Genomic DNA, 25,977 nt, shown 5'->3' on the forward strand with positions numbered 1-25,977 from the left:
CTAGTAGGTCTGCGTCTTTATTCCCGTCCTGCCTCTAGGTTCTTCATGACCATTTTTTTTTTTTTTTAGATTCCATATATATGTGTTAGCGTAACAGTATTTGTTTTTCTCTTTCTGACTTACTTCACTCTTTATAACAGTCTCTCAGTCCATCCACCTCACTACAAATAACTCAATTTCGTTTCTTTTTATGGCTGAGTAGATGTGTATGTCTTAATGCCATAGAACTGCACACTTAAAAATGGTTAAAATGGTAAATTTTATGTATATTTTACCACAGTTTTTAAAAATGGGAAAAAATTTCTTTAAATCAGAACATTGACAAAGAAAAGGTTGAATTATTTTTAAAATTTCTTTATTCCAAATGTTTGTATTTATTTTTATAGTTTTACTTATTTATTTATATCTTTTTATTATTTTTTAAAATAGATCTTTATTGGATTATAATTGCTTCACAATACTGTGTCAGTTTCTGTTGTACAACAAAATGAATCAGCCATATACATACATAAATCCCCACATCCCCTCCCTCTTGAGCCTCCTCCCCACCCTCCCTATCCCACCCCTCTAGGTGGTCACAAAGCACCCAGCTGATCTCCCTGTGCTATGCAGCTGCTTCCCACTAGCTATCTATTTTACATTCGGTAGTGTATATATATGTCATGCTACTCTCACTTCACCCCAGCTTCCCCCCACACCCCGCCCCGTGTGCTCAAGTCCATTCTCTACGTCTGTGCCTTTATTCCTGCCCTGCCACTAGGTTCATCAGTACCATTTTTTTTTCTTTAGATTCCATATATATGCATTAGCATATGGTATTTGTTTTTCTGTTTCTGACTTACTTCACTCTGTATGACAGATACTGAGCTCCATGAGCTGTTTGTATATTTTGGAGATTAATCCTTTGTCTGTTTCCTTTGCAAATATTTTCTCCCATTCTGAGGGTTGTCTTTTTGTCTTGTTTATGGTTTCCTTTGCTGTGCAAAAGCTCTTAAGTTTAATTAGGTCCCATTTGTTTTTATTTTCATTACTTTAGGAGGTGGGTCAAAAAAAATCTTGCTGTGATTTATGTCAAAGAGTGTTTTTCCTATGTTTTCCTCGAAGAGTTTTATAGTGTCTGGTCTTACATTTAAGTCTTTAATCCATTTGGAGTTTATTTTTGTGTATGGTGTTAGGTAGTGTTCTAATTTCATTCTTTTACAAGTAGCTGTCCAGTTTTCCCAGCACCACATATTGAAGAGGCTGTCTTTTCTCCATTGTGTGTTCTTGCCTTCTTTGTCATAAAGTAGGTGACCATATGTGCGTGGGTTTATTTCTGGGCTTTCTATCCTATTCCATTGAGCTATATTTCTGTTTTTGTGCCAGTACCATACTGTCTTGATTACTATAGCTTTGTAGTATAGTTTGAAGTCGGGGAGCCTGATTCCTCCAGCTCTGTTTTTCTTTCTCAAGATTGCTTTGGATATTCGGGGTCTTTTGTGTTTCCATACGAATTGTAAAATTTTTTGTTCTAATTCTGTGAAGAATGTGATTGGTAGTTTGGTAGGGATTGCATTGAATCTGTAAATCTCTTTGGGTAGTATAGTCATTTTCACAATATTGATTCTTCCAATCCAAGAACATGGTATATCTCTCCATCTGTTTATGTCATCTTTGATTTCTTTTATCAGTGTTTTAGTTTTCTGAGTACAAGTCTTTTGCCTCCTTAGATAGGTTTATTCCTAGGTATTTTATTCTTTTTGTTGCGATGGTAAATGGGATTGTTTCCTTAATTTCACTTTCTGATTTTGTGTTGTTAGTATATAGGAATGCCAGAGATTTCTGTGCATTAATTTTGTATCCTGCAACTTTACCAAATTCACTGATTAGCTCTAGTAGTTTTCTGGTGACATCTTTAGGATTCTCTATGTATAGTATCATGTCATCTGCAAACAGTGACAGTTTTACTTCTTCTTTTCCAATTTGTATTCCTTTTATTTCTTTTTCTTCTCTGATTGCCGTGGCTAGCACTTCCAAAACTATGTTGAATAATAGTGGTGAGAGTGGACATCCTTGTCTTGTTCCTGATCTTAGAGGAAATGCTTTCAGTTTTTCACCATTGAGAATGATGTTTGCTGTGGGTTTGTTGTATATGGCCTTTATTATGTTGAGGTAGGTTCCCTCTATGCCCATTTTCTGGAGAGTTTTTAATCATAAATGGGTGTTGAATTTTGTCGAAAGCTTTTTCTGTGTCTATTGAGATGATCATATGGTTTTTATTTCTTAATTTGTTAATACGGTGTATCACATTGATTGATTTGTGTATATTGAAGAATCTTTGCATCCCTGGGGTAAATCCCACTTGATCATGGTATATGATCCTTTTAATGTGCTGTTGGATTCTGTTTGCTAGTATTTTGTTGAGGATTTTTGCATCTATGTTCATCAGTGATATTGGCCTGTAGTTTTCTTTTTTTGTGATATCTTTTTCTGGTTTCGGTATCAGGGTGATGGTGTTTTCGTAGAATGAATTTGGGAGTGTTCCCCCCTCTGCAATCTTTTGGAAGAGTTTGAGAAGGAGCGGTGTTAGCTGTTCTCTAAATGTTTGATAAAATTCACCTGTGAAGCCATCTGGTCCTGGACTTTTGTTTGTTGGAAGATTTTTTTTTTTTAACCTTTCATTCATTTATTTTAAATCCTTTGTTCATAGGAATTTAGAGACTATTTTCAAACTAGTACAAATATTTTATAAGTAATATCTAGCAGTTTATTAACCAGTGGAGTATACTGCGCAACAAACTACCTTACATCTTTCAGGAAGAAAAATCACTAAATTTGAAAAGTAAAAAGATGTCACCCACTGAATTCGGATACAATTAAAATGTGCTTTAAATATTTGGTTGGGGGAGGGGGGTCACACACTTCTACTCAATTAAGAGAAACATTTATACAGTCCAGGTCTTCTATTTTCTTTACACCCATCATGCCATGAATTCATAGGGAATGGGCTCCAACAGTTCAGGATCCTTTCCACTGGTTCTCACAATGTGTGCTTCTCTGGGTGGAGCAGGCTGGCGCTTCAGTTGAACCCAAGTACCTTTCTCTTTGTCTTTCTTCTTTTTCTGATCATTTTCCTTCAACCGTTTCAGGAAGCTGTCTCAGCTGTTAGAGTGCTTAATATGCTCGATACGCACATTAATTCTCTTGGCAAGAATCTTGCCCTTAACTTGTTTGTTTACAGTGATGCCAAGAGCATGCTGGGTAACATTGTAGACTCTCCCAGTTTTGCCATGGTAACATTTCTGGGGTATTCCTTTTTGAACAGTGTCCAGATATCTAGAGTATCACCTTTCTTGTAGATTCGCATGTATGTGGCCAAAGGAACAACTCCATGTTTTCAAAAAGGCCTAGAGAACATGTAGCGGGTGCCCCTCCTCTTTCCCTTTGTGTTGGTCATTTTGGCGAATTACTGGAAGATGGTGGTTCCGGCGGAAAAGCTGTTGGAAGATTTTTAATTACAGTTTCAATTTCATTGTTTGTGATAGGTCTGTTTATATTTTCTAATTCTTCCTGGTTCAGTCTTGGAAATTTGTACCTCTCCAAGAATTTGTCCATTTCTTCATGGTTGTCCATTTTATTGGCATATAGTTGTTTGTAGTAGTCTCTTATAATTCTTTGTAATTCTGCTCTGTCAGTTGTGATTTTTCCTTTTTCATTTCTAATTTTACTGATTTGCGTCCTCTCCCTTTTTTTCTTGATGAGTCTAAGGGTTTATCAATTTTGTTTATCTTCTCAAAGAACCAGCTTTTAGTTTTGTTGATCTTTGCTATTGTTTTCTTCGTTTCTATTTCATATATTTCTGCTCTGATATTTATGATTTCTTTCCTTCTACTGACTTTGGGGTTTTTTTGTTCTTCTTTCTCTAGTTGCTTTAGGTGTAGGATTAGATTGTTTATTTTGATAGTCTTATTTATTTATTTATTTATTTAATTTTTAAAGAAATATTTATTTGGTTGTGTTGGGTCTTAGTTGCAGCTCGCGGGCTCCTTAGTTGCAGCTCCAGGGCTCCTTAGTTGCGGCTCATGGGCTCCTTAGTTGTGGCATGCAAACTCTTAGTTGCAGCATGCATGTGGGATCTAGTTCCCCAACCAGGGATTGAACCTGGGCCCCCTGCATTGGGAGCATGGAGTCTTATCCACTGTGCCACCAGGGAAGTCCCTATATTTATTTTGACTAGTTTAATTTTCATTTGTGATTGATCTGATAGACTCTAATTGTGTTCAGTTAGAATTTCTTATGGTGTGATGATGAATAGAATTTTTATGTAGATTAGCACAAAATTATATGTATGATGAATCTGATACTCGCAGAAGATATTCATGCATTTATTTAAGGACACTCTGCTTATGGACTTGATTGATTTGTGGCCACGTGGTAGAATCATCATGGGGTTTGAGATCAGAGGATCTTCGGAGGTCATTTATTCCAGTCCTTTAAAAAATTGATAATTTGAACCTCAGAGAGGTTAAATGACTTTACCAAGTTTCAAGTTAGTGGAGTGACTTTATCTTTAGTTGAAACCAGGGCTTCTTACTAGCCCTAGTCTATAATTGATCTTAGTTATAGAGAATCTGGTCCTGTTAGCCTAACTCTGTGATTTCAAATAAAACTGGGGGTTGTTGTTTCACTTCCTCTGCTGGCTGCCACTGTGTTTCCTATGGCCCATGCAGATAATGGTGTTCTGCTTAATGAGCTTGATAAGAGCAACGCCTAAACCAGTTACTTCAACACAGGGTTCTCAATCGGAGGAAGTTAAAAAAGAGAATTCTGATGACTGGAACCCACTCCGCAGAGATTCTGATTTAATAGGTCTGCAGTGGGTGGTGGCTCTCACGTCATATTTAAAAAATAATAATCATATGCAGCACGGATTGAGAAGTACTGCGTAAAACCCACTTTTAGAGCATGGGTTCCCAAATCCGGTTAATTATCAGAATCCCTTGGACCCCCTTGCTATAAGAGGGATTCCTTGTTGAGGTGGGAGATGAGATGCTGGAAGTCCTCCGAAGTTATGCTCAAAATGGAATAGCTTTGCCTTCCCACTAACTTTTCTGTATTGACTAAAACCAGACCAAGTGAATGAAACAACTTCAAAATAGTTATGTGGGCAACAGACATCATCTTAATGAGGTGAAGTTTGGCTAAGGCTTTGTAACACTGTCGTTTTGGGGATGAAAAGTAAAAATGCTTATTAAGGAGTTTGAGATTATGTGTAAGATTTTTTAAAAATGTGGTCTTGTACTAAAAGTGCTTTTTTCCTTTTTTTTTTTGGTGAGGAGGGCGTCTGGGGTTGTTTTGAAGGAAGGAAACATGTTTACATTGTTGGAGAGGTGCAGAGGGAAGTGTGTTTTTGTATTTAAATGTGAAGACAGGGCACCTTCAATGCCCTTTATCAGTTAGACTCAAACCACCTGTGTTCATATAGATTTGAATTCCCTTAATGGAATATTAGATAAATCACATGCAATTTATGATCCAGAGATTTTTCTTAAATTATAATTATGGAAATAAGGCATGAATTTATTCTCTTTGTAAAAACTCAGAACATTACAGAAAAGTCAGGAGTCTCCTTTGACCACCATTCTTATTCTAAGCCCCAGCCTCTTCTTCAGAGGTAGTGATTGTTTCCAGCGTCCTGTGGGTCCTCCCAGAACTTTTCCTACTGGGTGGACTTTATTTTGTAAATTTTGGTTTTTTCCAAATAATGTATCTTGGAAATTTTTTCGTGTTGGTTCACGTGCTGTGTAGAATTCAACTGTATAGCTGTACCATAATTTTTAAAGCCATTTTCCTACTGGTGAACACAAATGTTGTTTCCACTGTTTCCTATTCCAGTGCTGCAGTGAATGAACATTCTTGTGGATGCCTCTGTGTGCACATGTGCTGTGATTGCTGGGGCAAAATGCTAAATTGTCCTCCAGCCAGGTCATGCTGCAGAAGTGTTGAGGAGGGGAACTCAGGAGAATTTTCTGGACTTCATTGAATTTGCAAATATTTCAGTGAAGACACAAGAGTAGCAGAGCAATTTTTTTGTTTATAATTGTCAAAAATTTGAGGAGTGTTTTGGGTTTGCTATGCAGACCCTGAATGTCTTCATGCCCAGTGCCATTGTGCTGGCTGCTGACTTGGAAATAGTTTATAAAAAAACGCTGAATTAGGTTAGTGATGTGAAGATGATTAACAGATAATGGTAGCCAGAATAATTGTGTCAAAACAGCAAGAAATATCAAGAGAATTTGATGAGTTCTGCATTTTCTTTGGTGCTTGCCTTTCATAATAGTGTTAGAAACTTTACGTTGTATATTCAATAATTTTTATTGTATATTTGATCAACTTGACTGTAAAATAACAACAAATATACCATTTCAAAGAAGCTCTTCATTAAAAATTATCGACTAATATTAGTCTCCATAAACTCTGATTTGTGTCATTGTAAAAGATCCATTTAAAAAAATACAATTTTCTTCTACTTGAAAGATCTTACTGCTTCTCCTAGTTTACATTTTGCATGGTCTTTTCCATGTATTTACATAGTCTACGATGCAGTGTTTTTTGGAGAGGGTAGAACATATTTTCCTACATGACTCTACCAAGGTTTACTAAAGCACGCCCCTGTTGTTGGACATCTAAGTTGCTTTTTATTTTCTGTGGTGAATAAAGCATGAGAAACATACTTATAAGTGTTGTTTACTTTTGAGCCAGTTTCTCCATCTGTGTTCCTCAAGGTAAAATTGCTGGTCTCATGTGTACTGTGAAGGTTAACGGTGAATGAGGGAAACTGTTACCACTTTTCTGAAAGCTCCCAGGCTCCTACCCCCAAGTAGATTTGGGCTTTATCCGTTCACTTATTTTTGTCATGGAATAGTGGTTGTGAGATTTTTGCCCCATGGGTTTGTTGGTGTGTGTGTTTGTTTGTTGAGGTATGTGTAAGTGTGTTGGCTGTATTATTATTCTACTTTGAAGTTTCTAGTGTGTTAATGTTCTGATTTTTCTCACGCGTATCACTTTCTTATCTGAAAGTGAGGTAATAGTGAACTTGGCACCACTGAATTAGAACATTGGCAGTTTGTCCTTGACCAGAAGATCATATGCCCAGGAAAGAGGTAATTACATGAGGGATTCAGCAGTTCCAGAAATGGGTGGTTGTGTCTTTCAATGGAGAATGTCAAAGAGTTATTCAGATTTATATAACTTTCCATAAAATGAGACAAGACTCCCTAAGTAATGGTAAATTTAAGGACATATAATATATGCTCATTGTTAGGGAAGTTAATGGTGAAAAGAGTTTTTGTTTTTGTTTTTTTGTTTTTGACTTTCTGTGGATGCTTGAGGATTATCCTGTGAAACCAGCAGTGCCCAGGAGGGAGCTGAGGTGGGCAGGCGCAGATTCATGGACTCTCTAATGACATGTGGAGGAGCTATTGGGACTCTCGGATTAGATTGATGTTGCGTTAAAAGTTCTGAATGCCTTAGATACATGTTGACCCTGGGATCCCTAGGTCCTTTTTGGGTCTTTCAGTATTTCAAAAAGCATAACAATTTGCCTGTTACCATGGTCCATGTGCTAAGTAAAATGTCAAGTTGTTTTGTTTTGGGTTTGTGTTAAGTCATTTACTACCTGGATATACAAGTCTTCTTTCTATTGACTTATAGACTCTCCTATTCCTCTTATTTTGCTTTGTGGTAACATACAAGTTAAGGCAGAATCTTTTGGGGTCTGTAATAGCAGCTTGTCCTTTCTTTTTCTTTTTTCCCAATAATAGCCTCATTGTACATTGTACATTGTACAGTTCAGATGTTTTTTAGTATATTCACAGAGTTGTGCAGCTATCATCAGAATAAGTTTTAGAATATTTTCATCACCCCCAAAACAAACCTCACATCCACTAGCAGTTACTTTCTGTCTCTACGGATTTGCTTATTTTGGACATTTCATATAAATGGAATTATATAGCATAGGTGTCCTTTTGTGTGTGCCTTCTTTCACTTAGCATGTTTTTAAGGTTCATCCATGTTGTAGTATGTATCATTCCTTTATGTGGCTGAATAACATTTCAATGTGTCCACATTCTGTTTATCCATTCATCAATTGATGGACACTTGGATTGTTTCCACTTTTTTGCTATTGTGAATAATGCTGTTACGAACAGCTTTTGCGTGGGTATACGTTTTCATTTCCCTTGGATAGATACCTAAGAGTGTTCCCTCTTTTGGTTCTTAGTGTCATTTTGAGCCTGGTGTACTTTTACATATCCCATACTTACACGGAAATAGTGTTTCGGCTAAAAGAAAAAAAAAAGATCTAATTGTGTGTTTTGTGTGTGTGTGTGTGTGTGAGAGAGAGAGAGAGAGGGAGAGGGAGAGAGAAAAAGAATGACTATGAATGGCTCTAGGGTTATTTCTACCCTGATCTTATTTGTACAGTTTTGATACAACTGGCAAAGTAGCAAAGCTCCAAGTTGCAGTTGCTTCCAAGTTCTGGCTTATTTGGGAATTTTTGCCTTTTATTGACAATTTTCAGTTACCTGCAGTAAGTAATTATGAACCAATCGTAACTGTATTACTAGCCTGGTATGAATTTAATTGTATGTAGAAATGCTGCAGTTTTTACATTAATTCTAATGGGAATTAGTGTTTTTTTAACTTGCAATTTTGGAGGCAAGCAAAAATTGTAAGACCAATTATGGTCTCAGAGTGAGAGGTAGAAAAGTCTGGCTAGTGAATGCTGATTGACAACTCTGACTGCTTGTTGATGGCAGCTTAGATCTATGCGGAGAGGGGAAGATGGGAAGTAGAAGGTGCTCTTGATGGTAAATTGGGAACATGGCCTGTGTCTGGGCTGTCTGCTCATTCATTGTGTAGAATGGCTAAAGGAAGTTTTAATTCCTTATTATGTAAACTTTTGATTCTTAGTCATTTCAGATTTTTATTATTAACTATTTCAAACATGTGGAGAGGATACAGAATAACAATGAACCCCTGAGTACCCACCATCTGGATTTAACAAATTTGACTTTTTCCCTTTTTTTCCCTCCCTCCCTTCTTTTCTTCCATTTTTTTTTTTCTTTTTTTCCTTTACATAAGGAATATAACTTTTCAGATACACTTGAACACTGTTTGGCATACCTCCCATTTACCTCCCTCCTTTCCCAGAGGTAACCACTCTTGCAAGGCTGATGTTTTTATGCTTCTATGTTTACATCCATAGCAATATGTACCATTGGTGTCTATATTTTTAAACATTACATAAATGGTTTAATTTTTAATTCTAACTCTGTAGCAGTGTTTCTCAAATTAAGATCTTCATAAAATATTTTTGGCAGAGATCCAGTGTTAGCTTAAGTTTTTCTTATTGTGACAAAATATACATAACATAAAATTTACCATTGTTAAGTATACAATTCAGTGGCATTAATAAGTACATTCACATCATTGTCCAACCGTCACCACTATCAGTTTCCAGAATTTTTCGTCATTCCAAGAAGAAACTATCTACCCATTAAACTGTCACTCCCCATTCCCCCCTCCCCTCCAGCCCCTGGTAACTAACCTCTGTTCTGCTTCCCCTCTGAATTTGCCTATTCTAGGTACTTCATATAAATGGAATCATGCAATATTTGTCCTTTTGTGTCTGGCTTATTGTTTCACTTAGCATAATGTTCTTAACATGCATGTTATAACGTATATCAAAATATCCTTCGTTTTTAATGCCAACTAATATTCCACATTTTGTTTATCCATTCATCTGTTGATGGACATTTGGTTTGTTTCCACCTTTTGGCTATTGTGAATAATGCTATGAACATTGGTGTATAAGTATCTTGAGTTTCTGCTTTCAATTCTTCTGGGTTTATACCTAGGAGTGGAATTGCTGGATCATATGGTAATTCTACTTTTTAAGGAACTGCCACAGTTTTCCACCTGAGCTAATCATTTTATATTCCCACCAGCAATGCAGGAGGGTTCTGATTTTTCCACATCACACCAACACTTGTTAATTTCTGTTTATTTGCTAATAGCCATCCTAATGGGTTGAAATAATCTGATGGTACTGATTTGCATTTCTCTAATGACTATTGATGTTGAGTATCTTTTCATGTGCTTATTGGTCATCCATAGATCTTCTTTGGAGAAATGTCCATTCAAGTCCTTTGTCCATTTTTGAATTGGGATTTGATTTTGTTGTTGAATTGTAGGAGTTCTTTGTATATTTTGGATATTAATCCCTTATCAGATATATGATTTGAAAATATTTTCTCCCATTCTGTTGGTTGTCTTTTCACTCTCTTAATAGTGTCCTTTGATGTACATAAGTTTTCAATTTTGATGAAGTCTGATTTATCTATTTTTTCTTTTGTTGCCTGTGCTTTTGGTTTTATAGCCAAGAAGTCATTGCCAAATTCACTGTCATGACTCTCCAGCGTTTCCTCTAAGAATTTTATAGTTTTAGCTCTGAAGTTTAGGTCTTTGATACATTCTGAGTTAATTTTTGTATATGGTGTAAGGAAAGAGTACAATTTCATTCTTTTGTGTGTGGATATCCAATTTCCCCAGCACCATTTGTTGAAAAGACTGTCCTTTCCCCATCGACTGCTCTTGGCACCCTAGCTTGAGTTATTTTTATTATAATGTAAGAATGCACACAAGGATAAATTTCTTATGCTTAAAAAAGGTTACAGGGCTTCCCTGGTGGCACAGTGGTTAAGAATCCGCCTGCCAATGCAGGAGACACAGGTTCGAGCCCTGGCCCGGGAAGATCCCACATGCCGCGGAGGAATTAAGCCCGTGTGCCACAACTACTGAGCCTGTGCTCTAGAGCCCACGAGCCACAACTACTGAGCCCGCATGCCACAACTACTGAAGCCCACGTGCCTAGAGCCCGTGCTCCGCAACAAGAGAAGCCACCGCAATGAGAAGCCCGCGCACCGCAAGGAAGAGTAGCCCCCGCTCTCCGCAACTGGAGAAAGCCCGCATGCAGCAACGAAGACCCAACACAGCCAAAAATAAATAAATAAATAAATTTATTTAAAAAAAAAAAGGTTACAAAAACAAAACAACCAGTTAAATACAGATAAAATGACAGAATCAATAAAATTAAAATTAATTTATGGGACAGATGATGTTTTACGCAAATCAAATTGCTACTCTCAATGTAAATATGATATTGCCTGCTGTGGTGTTGGGAATGCACTGGAAATGCCTTTAGTACCTTGCCATGTGACAGCTCGGTTCTCTCATCATTTTTCTCTATTCTGAAAACTGTAGAAATGTTCAGGGGTGCCATTTGACCTTTACTTGGCATATATGTGTGATACACGTATCAGGTCTTACCCTGTTCTTGACTGTTAGTACAGACCAATTAAAATCCTATTCTTTGGCCTTAGCTTGATGGTAAACACAACAGCACATGTGGGCTGGGGGAATCCCTGGGCGGCTCTCTGTTTCCAGAGAAGCTTCTGGATGATCCAGAACAAGCTCATGCTAATGTTATTAGAGTAATATTGAAGTGAAAACACACAATTTAAAAATTCTCATAGAGAACGTATGGACTTGGAAGAAGTATCTACAGGGCCAGTTTGAGACACATTTCTTTCCTCCTTTCTTTCTCTCTCTCTCCCTCTCTCCCTCTCTCCCTCCCTTTCTTTCCTTTCTTTCCTTTCTTTCCTTTCCACGCCACACGCATGGCATGTGGCATCTTAGTTCCCCGACCGGGGATCAAACCTGCGCCCCCTGCATTGGAAGCAGGGGAGTCTTAACCACTGGACCACCAGGGAAGCCCCAGGTTCAGTTATTTTTATTATAACTTAAGGGTTTTTAAAATTGCTTATCTTTAGTGCTTTTATATATTATTGTTTTTTCTCTTGATTACAACCAAAATAGAAGCTGGTATTCTTAATCTCAGATCCTGATGTATGTGTTTAAATATAATTTTACTGCCAAAAATCTGTCAAATTTGGCTTTTATTGCGTTAGTTTTGTTTTTTGTGGATAACATGACCCTCGAATACCATGTCTTCTCACTGTTAAATTCTCAACTGAGTTGTCCCTATTTGAAGTGTAAGACTGCCAATTTGATTTTAAAATATTGGAAGTGAATTATGGTGAGATAGAGCTGTGAAGAAAGAAGCTTCATGTTCCTCTGGTTATAAATGCCTTTGGCATTTGTTTCTACTTGAAGGCAACTTTTTCCTAATGCTTTTTTGAGGGAAGAACATCTCACCTCTTCAGATAGGTCTGGGGGCAAATGGCTAAGAGACATGAACCAAAGCCCTGCGCTGTCTCCTGACAGGAAATCCCTTTCACACTCTCTCTCAAGTGTTTTAGTATGTAAGTGTGTTTCCTATTTGTGTGAACTCCTATATTTAGCGCCCAAAATCAAACTCTTATCTTCTATGCCTGACATGAAGTTTTATGACATGTGGACGTGGGTGTGGGTAGATGTACATATGTCAGCTGAGGGTCCCTTCCTCGAGAAGTGCTTTTCTGTACTGTGTCCTGGGTCTGGGGACACAGAGCTGAATCGGAGAGTCGAGTCGGAGCAGGGAGGCCTGTGAGCAGGGCATTTGCTCTGAACTCGCTTGGATTGACTGCTGGGCAGGAGCACTGAGGAGGAGCTAAAGTAATACTGCGTCTGGGGACTTGACTGAGGAGGTGCTGGCTGAGCTCTCAAAGGCTGCGTAAGAAGGTGTTCCAGGCACAGGGCCTGCCTGTGCAAGGGCGGGGCTCTTGAAGAGGCCTGGCGTGTTCCAGCACAGTTCTTTGTGGCTGTACTGGGGGGAAGAGGCATCAGGAAATGACACAGATAGCTTGAGGAAGGGTGATCACGTGGAAGATGGCCCAGAGAAGGGAAAAGCTAGGGGCAGGGAGACCAGTTTGGTTTCCATTTTGGGGAAACAATAACTCAGGGAAGAAAATGCAAGCAGGAAGGCTAGGTTTTGGAAAAAGACAAGGAATTTCATTTTGAACTGAATTTGAGGTGACATCTAGGTAGAGAAGTCTAGCCGGCAGCTGGAAATATAGGACATGTGTGTGTGTGTGTGTGTGTGTGTGTGTGACAATTTCTTTGTAAAAATCAAATTCTAGAGCCTCCTGAAAATGTCACTCAGACTGCGCTAGGGACTGCCCCAGGGCTTGCTGTTATTCACTTCTCTTGGTGCCTACTTGCATTTGAAAAAAATCAAACCGTACAAAAGGCTATATAAATCCCTATACCTCAGACCTCAGTCCCACCCCCTCCCCCCAGAGGAAACCACTGCGAGCAGCTTTTATGTATTCTTCCAGAAATTTGTCTTGCATGTACCCACACATTTAAGTCCCTAGAAGGGGTGAGTCAGACAGCAGCAGAAACTTACTACTACACTCACTGCATCATGCATGCAGTAACTTCCCAACTGTGTCATGTGTCAGTTGCTGCGTGCCCGGGTTTGGGGTCCCTCTCTGTTAAAGTCTTCCAGCTGCCTGGTGTGTAGCCTTTTGGTCTGCAAAGCTCGATTATTAGAGTAAGTTGAATCTTTTTCCTTTAAGTGTTAATTTTCTTTAATATTTTTCCTTGTTATAAAGATCTTGTTATAAAAATATACAATGGTAATTAACATGTATGCATTTTAAATGATAGGCTATATATATCAGTGTATACTTTAAAAAAAGTGAGTCTCTTCCCACCCCCAAATTCACTCACCGGGTTTAATCACCATAAACAGTATGGTATATAGACCATGTTCTGTGGGACGAAGCTTTGGGGAAATACACACACACGTGTATTTTTCACATGGAAAAATATAAAGAAGATGACAAGTGACCTGTAATCTCTCCAAACAGATAATGATGATTCCTGTTAGAAAAGCAGACAAACAAATAAACACTAGTGGTTTAAAAAAAATTATAAGATTATACAGAGTGATATGAAATAAAAAACTAAAGTGTCCCCACCTCTCCTGCCATGCCCTGTCCCTACAGTCATCACTGTTAACTGTTCTCCTTCCAGAAAACTTGTAATACAAATAGAAACATATTGTGACTCTCTCTCTTTGTGTGTGTGTTTTTAGTTTTTTATTTTATTTTTTTTTTTATTTTTTAAAATTTATTTAATTTATTTATTTGGTTGTGCCGGGTCTTAGCTGCGGCGCGCGGGATCTTCGTTGCGGCATGAGGGATCTCGTTCCCTGACCAGGGATCAAACCTGGGCCCCCTGCATTGGGAGCGTGGAGTCTTACCCACTGGACCACCGGGGAAGTCCCTGTGTGTGTCTTTTTAACGTACATGAAAGGGATCCTTTCTTTTAAACATAACAAATCTTAGATCTTTCTCTCTCAGCTCATATAGCTCTTCATCATTCTTTTTAATGGGTTATTGGCTATAGTTCAAGGGAAGGTCAATGAGTACTCCTATGATTACTTAATTGGATGCCATTGATGGACATTGAGGCTGTTTCTCAATTATTTAGTATCCTAAATCATGCTGTGGTGAATATCCTTGTTCCCTCATCGAAATATTTCTGAAGGGTGAAAAGAAGGGGATTTGTTTTTAAACAGCGTTACAAAAAACTGCACATATTTCATGCAGATATTCAACTTGATGAGTTTGGACATATGCATACTCCCATGAAACCATCACTACGATCAAGGTAATAGATATATCCAGCACCTGCAAAAGTTTCCTTGTGTCCCCTCCCTTGTTTTGTGGTAAGAATACAACATGAAATCTACCCTCTTAACAAATTTTTAAGTGCATAACACAGTATTGTTAACTATAGACGCTGTGTTGTACAGCATATCTATAGAACTTATTCATCTTGTTTAACTGAAACTTTATACCCATTGAACAACTCCCCACCCACACCCCCATGCCAGCCCCTGCCATCCACCCCATTCTGTTCTCTGCTTCTATGAGTTTGTTTTAAATATTGCATATAAGTGGAATCATGCAGTATGTGTCTTTCTCCGATTGGCTTATTTTTCTTAGCATAATGTCCTTCAGGTTTGTCTATGTTGCAAATGGCAAGATTTCCTTTTTTAAACCTGTATATGAATAATATGTCATTATAGGTATAGACCATGTTTTCTTTATCTGTTCATCTGTCAATGTACATTTGGGTTGTTTCCATATCTTGGCTATTGTGAATAATGCTGCAGTAAACATGGGATTGCAGATAAGACACTCTTCCAGATCCTGATTTTAATGAAATAATGGGATTTTAAAAATTATTTATATAAACATTATTTATCACTAATTAATACAACAACCTCTGGAGAGGTTGTAGTAATTTATATTTTTACACACAGCATGTGAGTGCCTTTTCCATATGTCCTTGTCAAAACTGGTTATTATTAATCTTAAAATTTGGGGGGGGGGAAGTAATTGACAGTAATTGAATAGAACTTTGTCAATGCCTTCACGTAAGTCTGAAGTTATAATTAATGAGGACTTCAGTTATGGAAACTGGAAAGCTTGACCTTGATGTATTCTCAGTATTCTCAGGCACATTGCAAGCTGGGCAGGTGTCCCTCAGGAAGCAGGGTTACCCCTGAACAGATTTTGGCTGAACTGCAGGGGGCAGTGTTGAGCAGAGGGGCCAGCAGTGGGTGATCTGCCTGCCTTGGCCTGGAGGCATCAGGGAGACTGCCATGTTGCCTCTGGTTTTGAGGGTACAGAAGTTCCTAAGAGACTCACACCGCCACCCTGGGCAACTGGGCAGCCGAAAGGGTGTGAAGCAGTTCTTCCCTTTGATAGCCAGAGAAACTGAGCCTTTGAGGGCCATTTTGAAAGGCTAACATTTCTCCCTGGTGGAACTTTTCTCAGAGCAGAAGCAATTTTTTTTTTTCCATGTCTCTGTTTTGACCTAAATTATCTGTGGGGTTGTACTTTTTAAAATACAGAAGCTATTTTTTGTTGATATTTCTTCCTTGTCACTTTAAATTTTTGTATTATCGTTAATTTTGAGATTAACGTAAATTTTACCCCAGCAAATTAATTTTGATTCTGTTTTTTTGTGTTTTTTGGGGGGGGGGTGGTATCCTCTCCAGTTGTATAGTAGCACCTACTTTATCATATTGCTTTTATATTATGTACTTTTCCTTTAAAAACAGGGAGTGGGTGTGCTTTCTTGCTCACTTTATCTTTTAAAAAGAAAACATTGATATCCTGATAGAGGGCACTGTATTTTGATCACTCAGGAATTTTGATCACAAGAGAGTTGTATTTTATAATTTAAGATGAGAAACCGTAAGGCTGCATATGTAGCATACAGCAATATTTACTAATTAATCATATTGAGTTTTGACCCAAATGTGGGAGAAACTAAAGTTTTCTCTGAGTCGTTGATTTCAGAGGCATAAAGTTGCATTAATATGTGAAAGCAAACTTGCAAAGTTTCTCTAGTTTCCAGCCTCTATTAGGTCATCATGTCACTCAGAAGTGTGCCAGGCATGTAGTAGTTACTCCAAAAATGGGATTCAGTTCCTTCAGGATTTTTGAAGCCCCTAGATATACATGGCACCATGCCAGTAAAATTATGCAGTCCACAGGGATAGAGCCCCTCAGAATTATTTAAAAATCTTTGCTGGAAATTTATTTCCTAAATATACCAACATTTCTCACTTAGTTCTTTAAGCATTTTACAAGTAGCTAGTTAAATATAGACGAGATATAGGTAGTGATGCTTGTGTTTGGGGTGGGTAAGGAGATGACCCTGGCAGGCTTGAGATGGGTTCCCTTGTTCTTACTGTTCCAGTACGTTTTTGTTTTAATAGCCCTCCCTTTTTCTTTTATTCCTCTTTCCCCCTTCCAATATGGCAAATGCAAATCTACAGATAAGCTGTAGAACCATATTTTCCTAAATGGGAAGATGGTTCCATGGATTTTTAAAGTTTAGGGTAGTCTTGATTTAAGGATTTGTCATGTAAAACTGTAATGCCTTGTCTCCAAATTAATGTGCTAATTAGAAACCTAAAAGCCTAGTGATAAACAGGAATTTTAGAATCTTCTCCACTTTTTACCAAGTTCAGAAATCTCTTATAAAACCTTTGTTTGCTTCATGGTCATCTAGTTTTTTTATTTATACTTGTAGTGACGGGGACCTTACTACCTTGCAAGGCAACCCCTTTCCATTTCCCGAAGCTATCATCATTGGAAGGCACTCCTGTTTATCTGCAACCTGCCTGTGGTGGAACAGTGCAGAATATATATATATTACACATCACAAAACTACTTCAAATGAGTATTTCTTTTCATCATTAGGTGGAAACTACCCAGGGCAAGGATCATGGGTGACTAGCCTTTTTCCTTGTAATGCCCTGAACATAGGCACTCGGTAGTGTTTAGAGGATGAATTCTTACTTAGTTTCGTATGACTTGAAGATTAACTGGAAGACAGGCTAAATATTTTTTGCCTGTATTTGAATTAGAAAATGTGTAAGTGGGCCTTTGTAGAATAGATAACAATCAAATTTAGGAGGTTTTTTCCATTGGTTAAAATGGAAGTATTCTACAGTGATGTGCTTTCGAACCACAAATAAACTCTGATACATAGCGAATGATCCAGTTAGATAAGAAGTCCATTTATTTTGTTGTTTATTTGTGGTCCTCATCCCTGCCAAAAGTGCAGAAGAGTAAAGCAAGCTGTAAACTCTGTAATGACTAGTCATTTTAGCTGTTGTCTTTAAGAAGCCAAAGAGGATGACCTTAGAGAATATATTAAAACCTGGGAAGCTTAAAAAAAAAATCAGAAGATCCTAGGGTACCTCGAAGCATACCAAGGAAGACTTGATTCCACCTGCAGAACTCCCTGGAGTTTTAAAATCCAGTTTTTCTGTGGTATTGCACAGTGACCAGGCAGAACGCTGCTATAAATCATTCCTTCCCAAATGGCCCAGGGTTTGAAACTAAGGGGCTGAAAAGGCTCCCTGTTGCCAACCCCGTGGTTGTGCCTGAGGACACCGAGGCCAGAAAGTGCCAGTCGCTTTTCAGAAAGAACATAGCTGCCCTCAGGCAGAGCCCGAGTCTGGAACTCAGGTTTTTTTGACTCTGTCTAAAAATAAAACATCAGAAGAGGCAGAAACTGTTGATTGCTTACTCAGCCACATTTTAAATGTTATAGCCAGTGGAGGTTGGGACTTAGACATTTTTCTTTCCTTTCTTTATAAACCATTTTGGATCTCCTGGTGTTTCTAGCTTCCCGTGACTCCTGTACCCCGCTCTGGACCTGAATGGGCTTACCGCTGCGGGCACACCCCGCCTTCCAGATTCTATTACTTCGAGGCTGCACTGCCTACCACTGCCCCCCAGCATGCCTCCCCTCTGGCACTTGGCACCCATTGCTATTTAACGAGTGCCCTTCTCCTGGCTTCCTGGTCCATCACAGCTGTGCTAGACTGAGACACCACGAATACAACCTCACGCCGGCTTACCTCCAGCTACCTGGAGCCGGGCCTCCCACCTTGTCTGCGTCCAATACAAGTTTAGCAGATTTCCTCCCATTTTATATTCAGTTTTCCCTCCTAAAGGTAGCTCTTCACAGTTGCACCAGCTTGTTAAGGAATGCTATTTTCGTTTTCTTCTATTCTGCAGTAGTAATTGACTACACCCAGCCCCTTAGCCCGCCTAGTTTTCCCTTTCATCTTGTTCATTGATGCCCCCAGCCCTTCAGGCCTCAGCCCTTGCAGGTGTCCTCACTCCTGTCTTTCCATTGCTGATCGTGCCCTGTGGCCCAGCCGTTGTGTCTGTGCGTGTGGCATTCCTGGAGCCCATTTCTTTCCTTCCACCATCCTCCAGGCCTTCAGCTAGTTCTTCTACGGTTGCAGTAATTTATGAGCCATTCCTCCGCCTCCAGTCTCGTCTCTTTCCCAATCCGTTGTTTGCACCACTGCCAGCTGAATCTTCTTAAAATGCTCCATTTTTTACGTCAGTCTTTCCCTGGTCCCTCTCAGGAACATTGAAATAGTTCCGTTACCACCGGGGAAGGTCTGAACTTCTTAGCTTTTTGTTCAAAGCCTGCTGTCATCAGGTGCTGCTCCTCCCTTTACTCCCCGCTCTGCCACAGGCTGTGCCCTTCGCTCGGGGCTCCCTGAGCGTGCCTCGTGCCTCTCTGTCTCGGGAAGTCTTCTTAGCTCCTTCGTGGAGCCTTGTCTGCCAGCCATTCTTTTCAGGTCTTTGCTGATATTCACTGGCTGACGTATTCATTTGACACGTAATTCACTAAGCAAACGTTATGGAAGACACGCTGTTTTGCTCCTGTGAGGAATGGATTACAGAGGGGTTAGAGGGTCATCCCCACTGCCAGGAAGCTTGTCTTCGTCACCTAGATTCTGTATCTTCTTGTGTTTATATCTACTGGATCAGAAGAGTAAAGGCAGAGGCCAGGCCTTACACTTGAAATTTAAGAAATTTAAAAATCACCAGCACCCAGCAAATATTCTGCCCAGGCAGGTAATACGTGCTGTGAGAGCTGCTAAGTACACTTCTATTAAGGCTTCTTGGCATTTGGAATTTCTTGTTTTATTTATTTTGGCATTTTGATTAAATTTTGTACGTTCCCATTTTAGCATGAATTGTAACTTTAAAATTAAGGGGAGAAATCTATGAATGTAAAATCATCAGCTGAGTTATCTTATAGACTTAATTAGGTAAGATTATTTAAGCTAGTGATTTCTCATTAGTTTGGCCCTGCTCATATTAACTTTTCTGCTTTTTTTCTTCAGTCTGCATGAAGAAATAAGTGATTTTTATGAATACATGTCTCCAAGACCAGAGGAGGAGAAGATGCGGATGGAGGTGGTGAACAGGATCGAGAGTGTGATTAAGGAGCTCTGGCCCAGTGCTGACGTGAGTACCTGTCTGGGTAGAAGGGTGCTTAGGTGGTAATATCCCTGTGTATGTGCATGTGTAGAGTTGTGATCTAATGAAATTTTAAAAGCAAAGAATTTTCTTCAGCCTTTAGAATTTTGGGCTTCCTAATTATTTGCATTGAATTGGATGACTTACTTAAAACCATTTCTTTGCAGTACTGAATAGCAGCTACTAACTGCAAACTATTTTTAGGAATCATTACTATAAAGAGAAGAAAGACAAATAAAGCCTCCTTGTAGTAGTGGGTTATTTGGATGTGCTGTATCAAAACGCTGTTACTATTTTGTTCCAGCTTGTCAGTATGAACATTACATAATTGTGTATAGCTGAATGAAGATGTCAAGTAGGAATTTCTTATGTCATTTGAAATTCGTTTTCATAGGCTAATGCAGGCGTGTGTTCTACTTTCCTGAAACTGTTGTTTTCTTCTCTTTTTCTAATCACTCCTTGTCTCCCAGTATAGCTCCCACCCAGTGAACAAAACTTTTGCCCAAGATTTCCTCTGCTTATTTGTGGTTCTTATTGTTGACGCTCACTTTTTAGGGCTCCTTTGAGGGTCTGTTGTACAATTTTGTGCATTCGAAGAAGTAACTTATTAGAATCCATTACATTGTACATCGTGTTATATAGCTTTTCTTTAGACTCCGTCATGGGCTGGTAAAGGTGAAGCCAGGGAAGTTTTTCTGGTCCAGTTGGCAAAACAAAGAAGCTTCAGATAAGATACTGTAGGTACAGGGAAGAGGGGAGGCCACTAATAATATTTTATTGAGCAGCCACTGTATGCCACGTTGTTTCTCCTATGTGATCTAGATTGGCAGCTTTCAGCTGGGGACACGTTTCTCCCCCAGGAGGCATCTGGCAATGCCAGAGACATTTTTTATTATCGTGACTGGTGAGGTGCTCCTGGCTGGCATGTAATGAGTAGAGGCCAGGGAGGTTGCTAAGCGTCACACGACGCACAGGGCAACTCCTCAGCACGAAGAATTACCTGCCCCGGATGCCAGTAGTGCTGAAGTTGGGAAACCCTGATCTAAATCAGTCCTCCTCCTTCCGAGGTGGGGGATTTTATCCACAATTTTTTTTGCAGATGAAGGAGCACGAGGCTGTGATGAGGTTCCTGGGTCCATCTCGCCTCAAAAGTTGAACTTTTTTCATTGTTCATCCTTTATTGCAATCACTGGCAGACACGTATTTGCCTGAGTCTTCCACTGTTCTCTGTGGTTTGAGATAGGATGTGGCCTGATTTTATGCCACGGCATAGTGTTATGATGACAGTGCCTGGCGTTCTCTGTGGAGATGGCCTACTGGCTGGCACTTGTCCTGGAACTGAAGTAGTCTGACCCTAATTCAGTAATCTATGAGAAGATTCCTTTTGAGAGAACAAAAGTTAAGGACTTGTGATTATATCTCTAGATGATCAGGGAACATTAGTGACCTGAACATTACTTTCGAAAGGTTTCTATTTAAGTCTACGTATTTGATATTTGAACCTAATAAGTTTAAGCTGTATTCCGAATGTCTGTCTATAAGCCACGGGATCCCGCTTCATGAAAGCATGGTGTTAGAAAAAAAATGCTCTTGTAGTACTAAAAATTACCAGTAGAGGGTGGCAAAACCCTGCATTTCTCCATAGCTTGGTGGCTTTTCATCTGATATTTTAATATAACAATTTTTTTCTATTTTAGGTCCAGATATTTGGAAGTTTTAAAACAGGCCTGTATTTACCTACGAGGTTAGTACATTTATGGCACTTTTAAGGGATTGTACATTTTTTTAGAGTGTATGCGCTTTGACTGTTGAATGTGTAAGAGTTGAAACAAAAACAGATTTATGAAACAAAAATTCACTTACCTGTATTTTATTTGAATTATCTTGAGGTAGAATATCACTGCAGAGAACTGTTCAACCCCGTAACTTAACCCACTATCACAGATGTTAATGTAATATTACGGTAAAACACCTGATTATGCTCTAGAACTTTGTATTCTCTGGAATGCCAGGTCTCTCATTTTTTATTAAGAACTCATACTATTAGCTCCTGTTCCAGTGTTCTGATTCAGAAAATCAGGGTACAAACTCTTCTCTGAGGGAAGTCTTGGTCTTTTCAGGCCTCTTGTTTGTTTCGGTCTTCTCAAATGAGGGCTGTCTTGGCCCATAGCTGGGGGTGGGGGCGTGTGTGTTGGGGGTGATTTTGGGGGTTAGTAAGACTTCCTTGAGGAGTGAGTACCTGCTCTCTAAGAATTGAAATGTGGTCTTTACGAAGCAAAAACATTTCATGATGTTTTTGTCATTATTGTGGTAAGAGCACTCAACCTGAGATTTACCCTTCTAACACATGTTCAAGTGCACTATAGGTGTCCATCGTGTTTTTCATTTGAGTTTGATTCAGTCTACTTTACCCAAACTTAAAATGTGTTAAAGTGGATGGATCCTAGCAATTTCCATTCTTCCCATTGCTGTCTTAGGCCTACAAAAGCCATAAAATATTCAACTTTGAGTCCGTTAATATTTTTCCTTATTTAGGTTCTGAGCCTCAGCAAAACCTGAGTCACTCTTTCTAATAATTTAATTAAATTTTATGAGCAGTACTACATTTACCTAGCTCAGATCTGAAAAGAGCACACACATAATTACAATGAAAAGTCTGGATCCCACCTCTCTCCCCCAGTTTCTCTCCTTGGAGGAAGTGCTATTACCAGTTCTTTGCATATCTTTCCAGAGATATTCTATGCATATAAAAGGAAATGTGTGTTTCTTCCTTTTGTACACAAATGGTAGCATACTAGATACACTGCCTGCATCTTGCTTTTTATACTTAATAATGTAAGTCACAATCAGTTAACCTCATTCACTTGGAAGGTCTTAAGTTTTTTAGTAGCAGAAGCCTTTATGAACAGGAAACGTTAACTGGTGTTTTTGAGGTGTTACTTCTTTTAAAATCACCCCGGGAAATGACCAGGAGAAGGAGAAGGTTGTTAAAATCACCAGTTTCCACTTCCTCTCTAAGAACAGTCCTCACCAACACATTTAGTCTTCACTGGGCAGGGTGAGAAATAGAGTTCCATTGTACTGACCTGCTGTTTGTAGCTTGAATGAGTTAAAGTAAGTACAGTTTCTCACTTCTTGAAACAACTCTTGTGTGTGCTCTGTGTTCAGTGACATCGATCTTGTGGTGTTTGGGAAGTGGGAGAACCTACCCCTCTGGACCCTGGAAGAAGCTCTTCGGAAGCATAAGGTTGCAGATGAGGATTCAGTGAAAGTTCTAGACAAAGCAACTGTAAGTTCTTCAGCATTTCATCTTAAACTCTCTGGTTACTTATGCATGAAACTTGTAAAATTAAGACTTAATTTTGGGGAGCACCGTCGGACTGTGAGTGAATTATTCCTTCCTTTTGTTAATGATCACGGTGCTTGTACATAAAAAGTTGTGTTTGTGAGACAAATGAATTATTCTGGTTGTACATTTCTTTAAAAAATATTATTCAATTTATCATACATAATACTGTAGAGATTTTTTAATATAAAAAACGTAAGTACAAATGTGAATAGCTGATAAAGTTTATAGTTGCATAGCTGTTGCTTTTCTATCATATTTTGTATCCTTGAAGAATTGTATTAATTGAAATTTTGTAAATCAAGTCATATTTTAACTAACGGAATGGACATTAAAGAATTTTCACAGAAGCTCATTAGAAATAAATATGTCTATTTTAGAAGCTTGGATTTTTGCATATTAGGTTTTATTAGAGCAAAACAACATGTATTGTTTTTTATTAAAAGCTGTTAATTTGGAAATCCAGTTCTGTACACAAAGTTTGCTGGCCTGAGTTTCCTAATGCGTGGTAGAAATAGAGCTTTTTTTTTTTAAAGAATTCCTGATATCGCATATAAATCATCCTCTCATTTTTCATTTGAGAATAATTCTTACATTTTAAGTTCTCTTGTTAGGTTGTTTTTTGGGCTGTTTGCAAAACTGACCAAAAAGGCCAGCGACTTACTGTGTGTGACTTAAGAATCTAGCAGTTTTCGGGCTTCCCTGGTGGCGCAGTGGTTGAGAATCTGCCTGCCAATGCAGGGGACACGGGTTCGAGCCCTGGTCTGGGAAGATCCCACATGCCGCGGAGCAACTAGGCCCGTGAGCCACAATTACTGAGCCTGCGCGTCTGGAGCCTGTGCTCCGCAACAAGAGAGGCCGCGATAATGAGAGGCCCGCGCACCGCGATGAAGAGTGGCCCCCACTTGCCACAACTAGAGAAAGCCCTCGCACAGAAATGAAGACCCAACACAGCCAAAAATAAATAAATAAAAATTAAAAAAAAAAAAAAAAAGAATCTAGCAGTTTTCTTATTGGAAATAGTTTGGTGCTGTGGGCTGACGTTCATAATTCTTGATTTTCTTGAGTTGGAAACTGTTCTCCAAAGTATATTAATGTTGAGAAAGTTTTTGTTACCTGATTTCAAAACTCTCAGTTAGTAGAAATTACAAAATATATTGCATGAGGTTAAATGCTAAATATGTAATGTAAAATATCTAGAAGGCCAAGTCAACTATGGTACGGAGTGTTCAGAATACTCAGTGTTTTTATGTCCTCATGAGGAGGTCAAGACCTCAAGTCTGATAACCTTCCATCCCCTGATTTTGTCATTTAATTTGGTTAAAGTTTTAAATTTTACCTGTCTTCTCTTTCTAGGTACCTATTATTAAATTAACAGATTCTTTTACCGAAGTGAAAGTTGATATCAGCTTTAATGTACAGAATGGTGTGAGAGCAGCTGACCTCATCAAAGATTTTACCAAGGTCAGAGAAGTTATAGTGTTTATTCGGTGAAAATACTAGAAATGGAGTTGTGTTTTGAGATTCTGTTGTGGTGGTGTTCTGATATACTTGGCTAAACTATTTTTATATGTGTATCGCTGACAAATGCTTCTTTTCTGTGCAGTGGTTTTACTTTCCTTGAACCTGCTTGTAATAATCAGTAATTTATAATGTGACCTCAAGTAAGAATTAAGGGTTGAGGAAGCTTTTGAAGAACTTCTCTCCAAGAGTTCAGATTAAGACCCTCTCTAGGGAGCCTTTTCTAGATTTTAATTCCCAAGTCACCTGTAAGATAGGTCCTGCAGGTGTCCTTAGCTTATCTTGAAGTGGTTTAAGTCTGTTTCTGCTTATTCTGTTTTCTTCCCAGATAGGGCAGAATTTGTCTACATCATCTTCAGAACATTTCACATGCTTAAACCCATCAGCTTTTTTCTCCCAAAACTAAAAACTGTGAACTGCTTTGGCTTATGTAGAATATCATTTCTCTCCATTCACAATGTTGTTTTTTTTTTTAAATAAATGTATTTATTTTATTCATTTTTTAATTTTTGGCTGCATTGGGTCTTCGCTGCTGCACGCGGTTTTCTCTAGCTGCTGAGAGCGGGGCCTACTCTTCGTTGCAGTACGCGGGCTTCTCACTGCTGTGGCTTCTCTTGTTGCGGAGCACGGGCCCTAGAGCACGCGGGCTTCAGTAGTTGTGTTGCATGGGCTCAGTAGTTGCAGAACGTGGGCTCTAGAGCGCAGGCTCAGTAGTTGTGGCACACGGGCTTAGTTGCTGTGTGGCATGTGGGATCTTCCCGGACCAGGGCTCGAACCCATGTCCCCCGCATTGGCAGGCGGATTCTTAACCACTGCGCCACCAGGGAAGCCCCCACGATGTTTTGTTTTTTTAGCAGCTCTTCAGGTTCACCTTTTTCTTTTTATGTCAGAAAAAATTTTAACTCTCCTGTGGTAAACATTATATTCTTGTATAAATGAGCAGAGTATAGAAAAGCAGAAAAAGAAAAGAAATATTATCTGTAATCCCACTCTTTTGGAGGTATTGGGTGTGTATAAAGTTTCTTTTTACCAGAAAGAAACTTTTTTAAAAATTGAGAATAACACGTATGATAAAAAATCTTACCAGTATAAAAGGGTAGTAAAAAGTAAGTCACCCTTATACCTTATATGCTTAGATCAGCTTCATAGGATGTGCCTTCATCAGCTTTTTTTCTTTGCTTGTTTATCCTCTTCTTGAAATTTTTAACAAAAGGAATATAGCACACTATGTACAAGATGTCT

General features: G+C 38.8%; 1 protein-coding gene and 1 pseudogene across 5 annotated transcripts in view; one reads left to right on the forward strand and one right to left on the reverse strand.

Annotated features, from left to right (window-relative positions):
• Window positions 1-25,977, forward strand: part of TENT4B (terminal nucleotidyltransferase 4B) — a 61,992-nt gene that overhangs the window by 26,957 nt on the left and 9,058 nt on the right. For 4 of the 5 annotated variants that reach the window (XM_059903791.1, XM_059903792.1, XM_059903796.1 and 1 more), the window contains exons 2-5: window positions 19,733-19,856; window positions 21,566-21,612; window positions 23,037-23,157; window positions 24,571-24,678. In XM_059903791.1, the coding sequence (XP_059759774.1) occupies window positions 19,733-19,856; window positions 21,566-21,612; window positions 23,037-23,157; window positions 24,571-24,678 (400 nt within the window). The remainder of the gene's footprint in view (window positions 1-19,732; window positions 19,857-21,565; window positions 21,613-23,036; window positions 23,158-24,570; window positions 24,679-25,977) is intronic. The other variant, XM_059903794.1, reaches the window with a different exon arrangement.
• On the reverse strand, window positions 2,896-3,454 carry LOC132353454 (large ribosomal subunit protein eL21-like; annotated as a pseudogene).

The sequence above is a fragment of the Balaenoptera ricei genome, chromosome 19 (assembly GCF_028023285.1).
Source record: "Balaenoptera ricei isolate mBalRic1 chromosome 19, mBalRic1.hap2, whole genome shotgun sequence".
Taxonomy (NCBI): domain Eukaryota; kingdom Metazoa; phylum Chordata; class Mammalia; order Artiodactyla; family Balaenopteridae; genus Balaenoptera; species Balaenoptera ricei.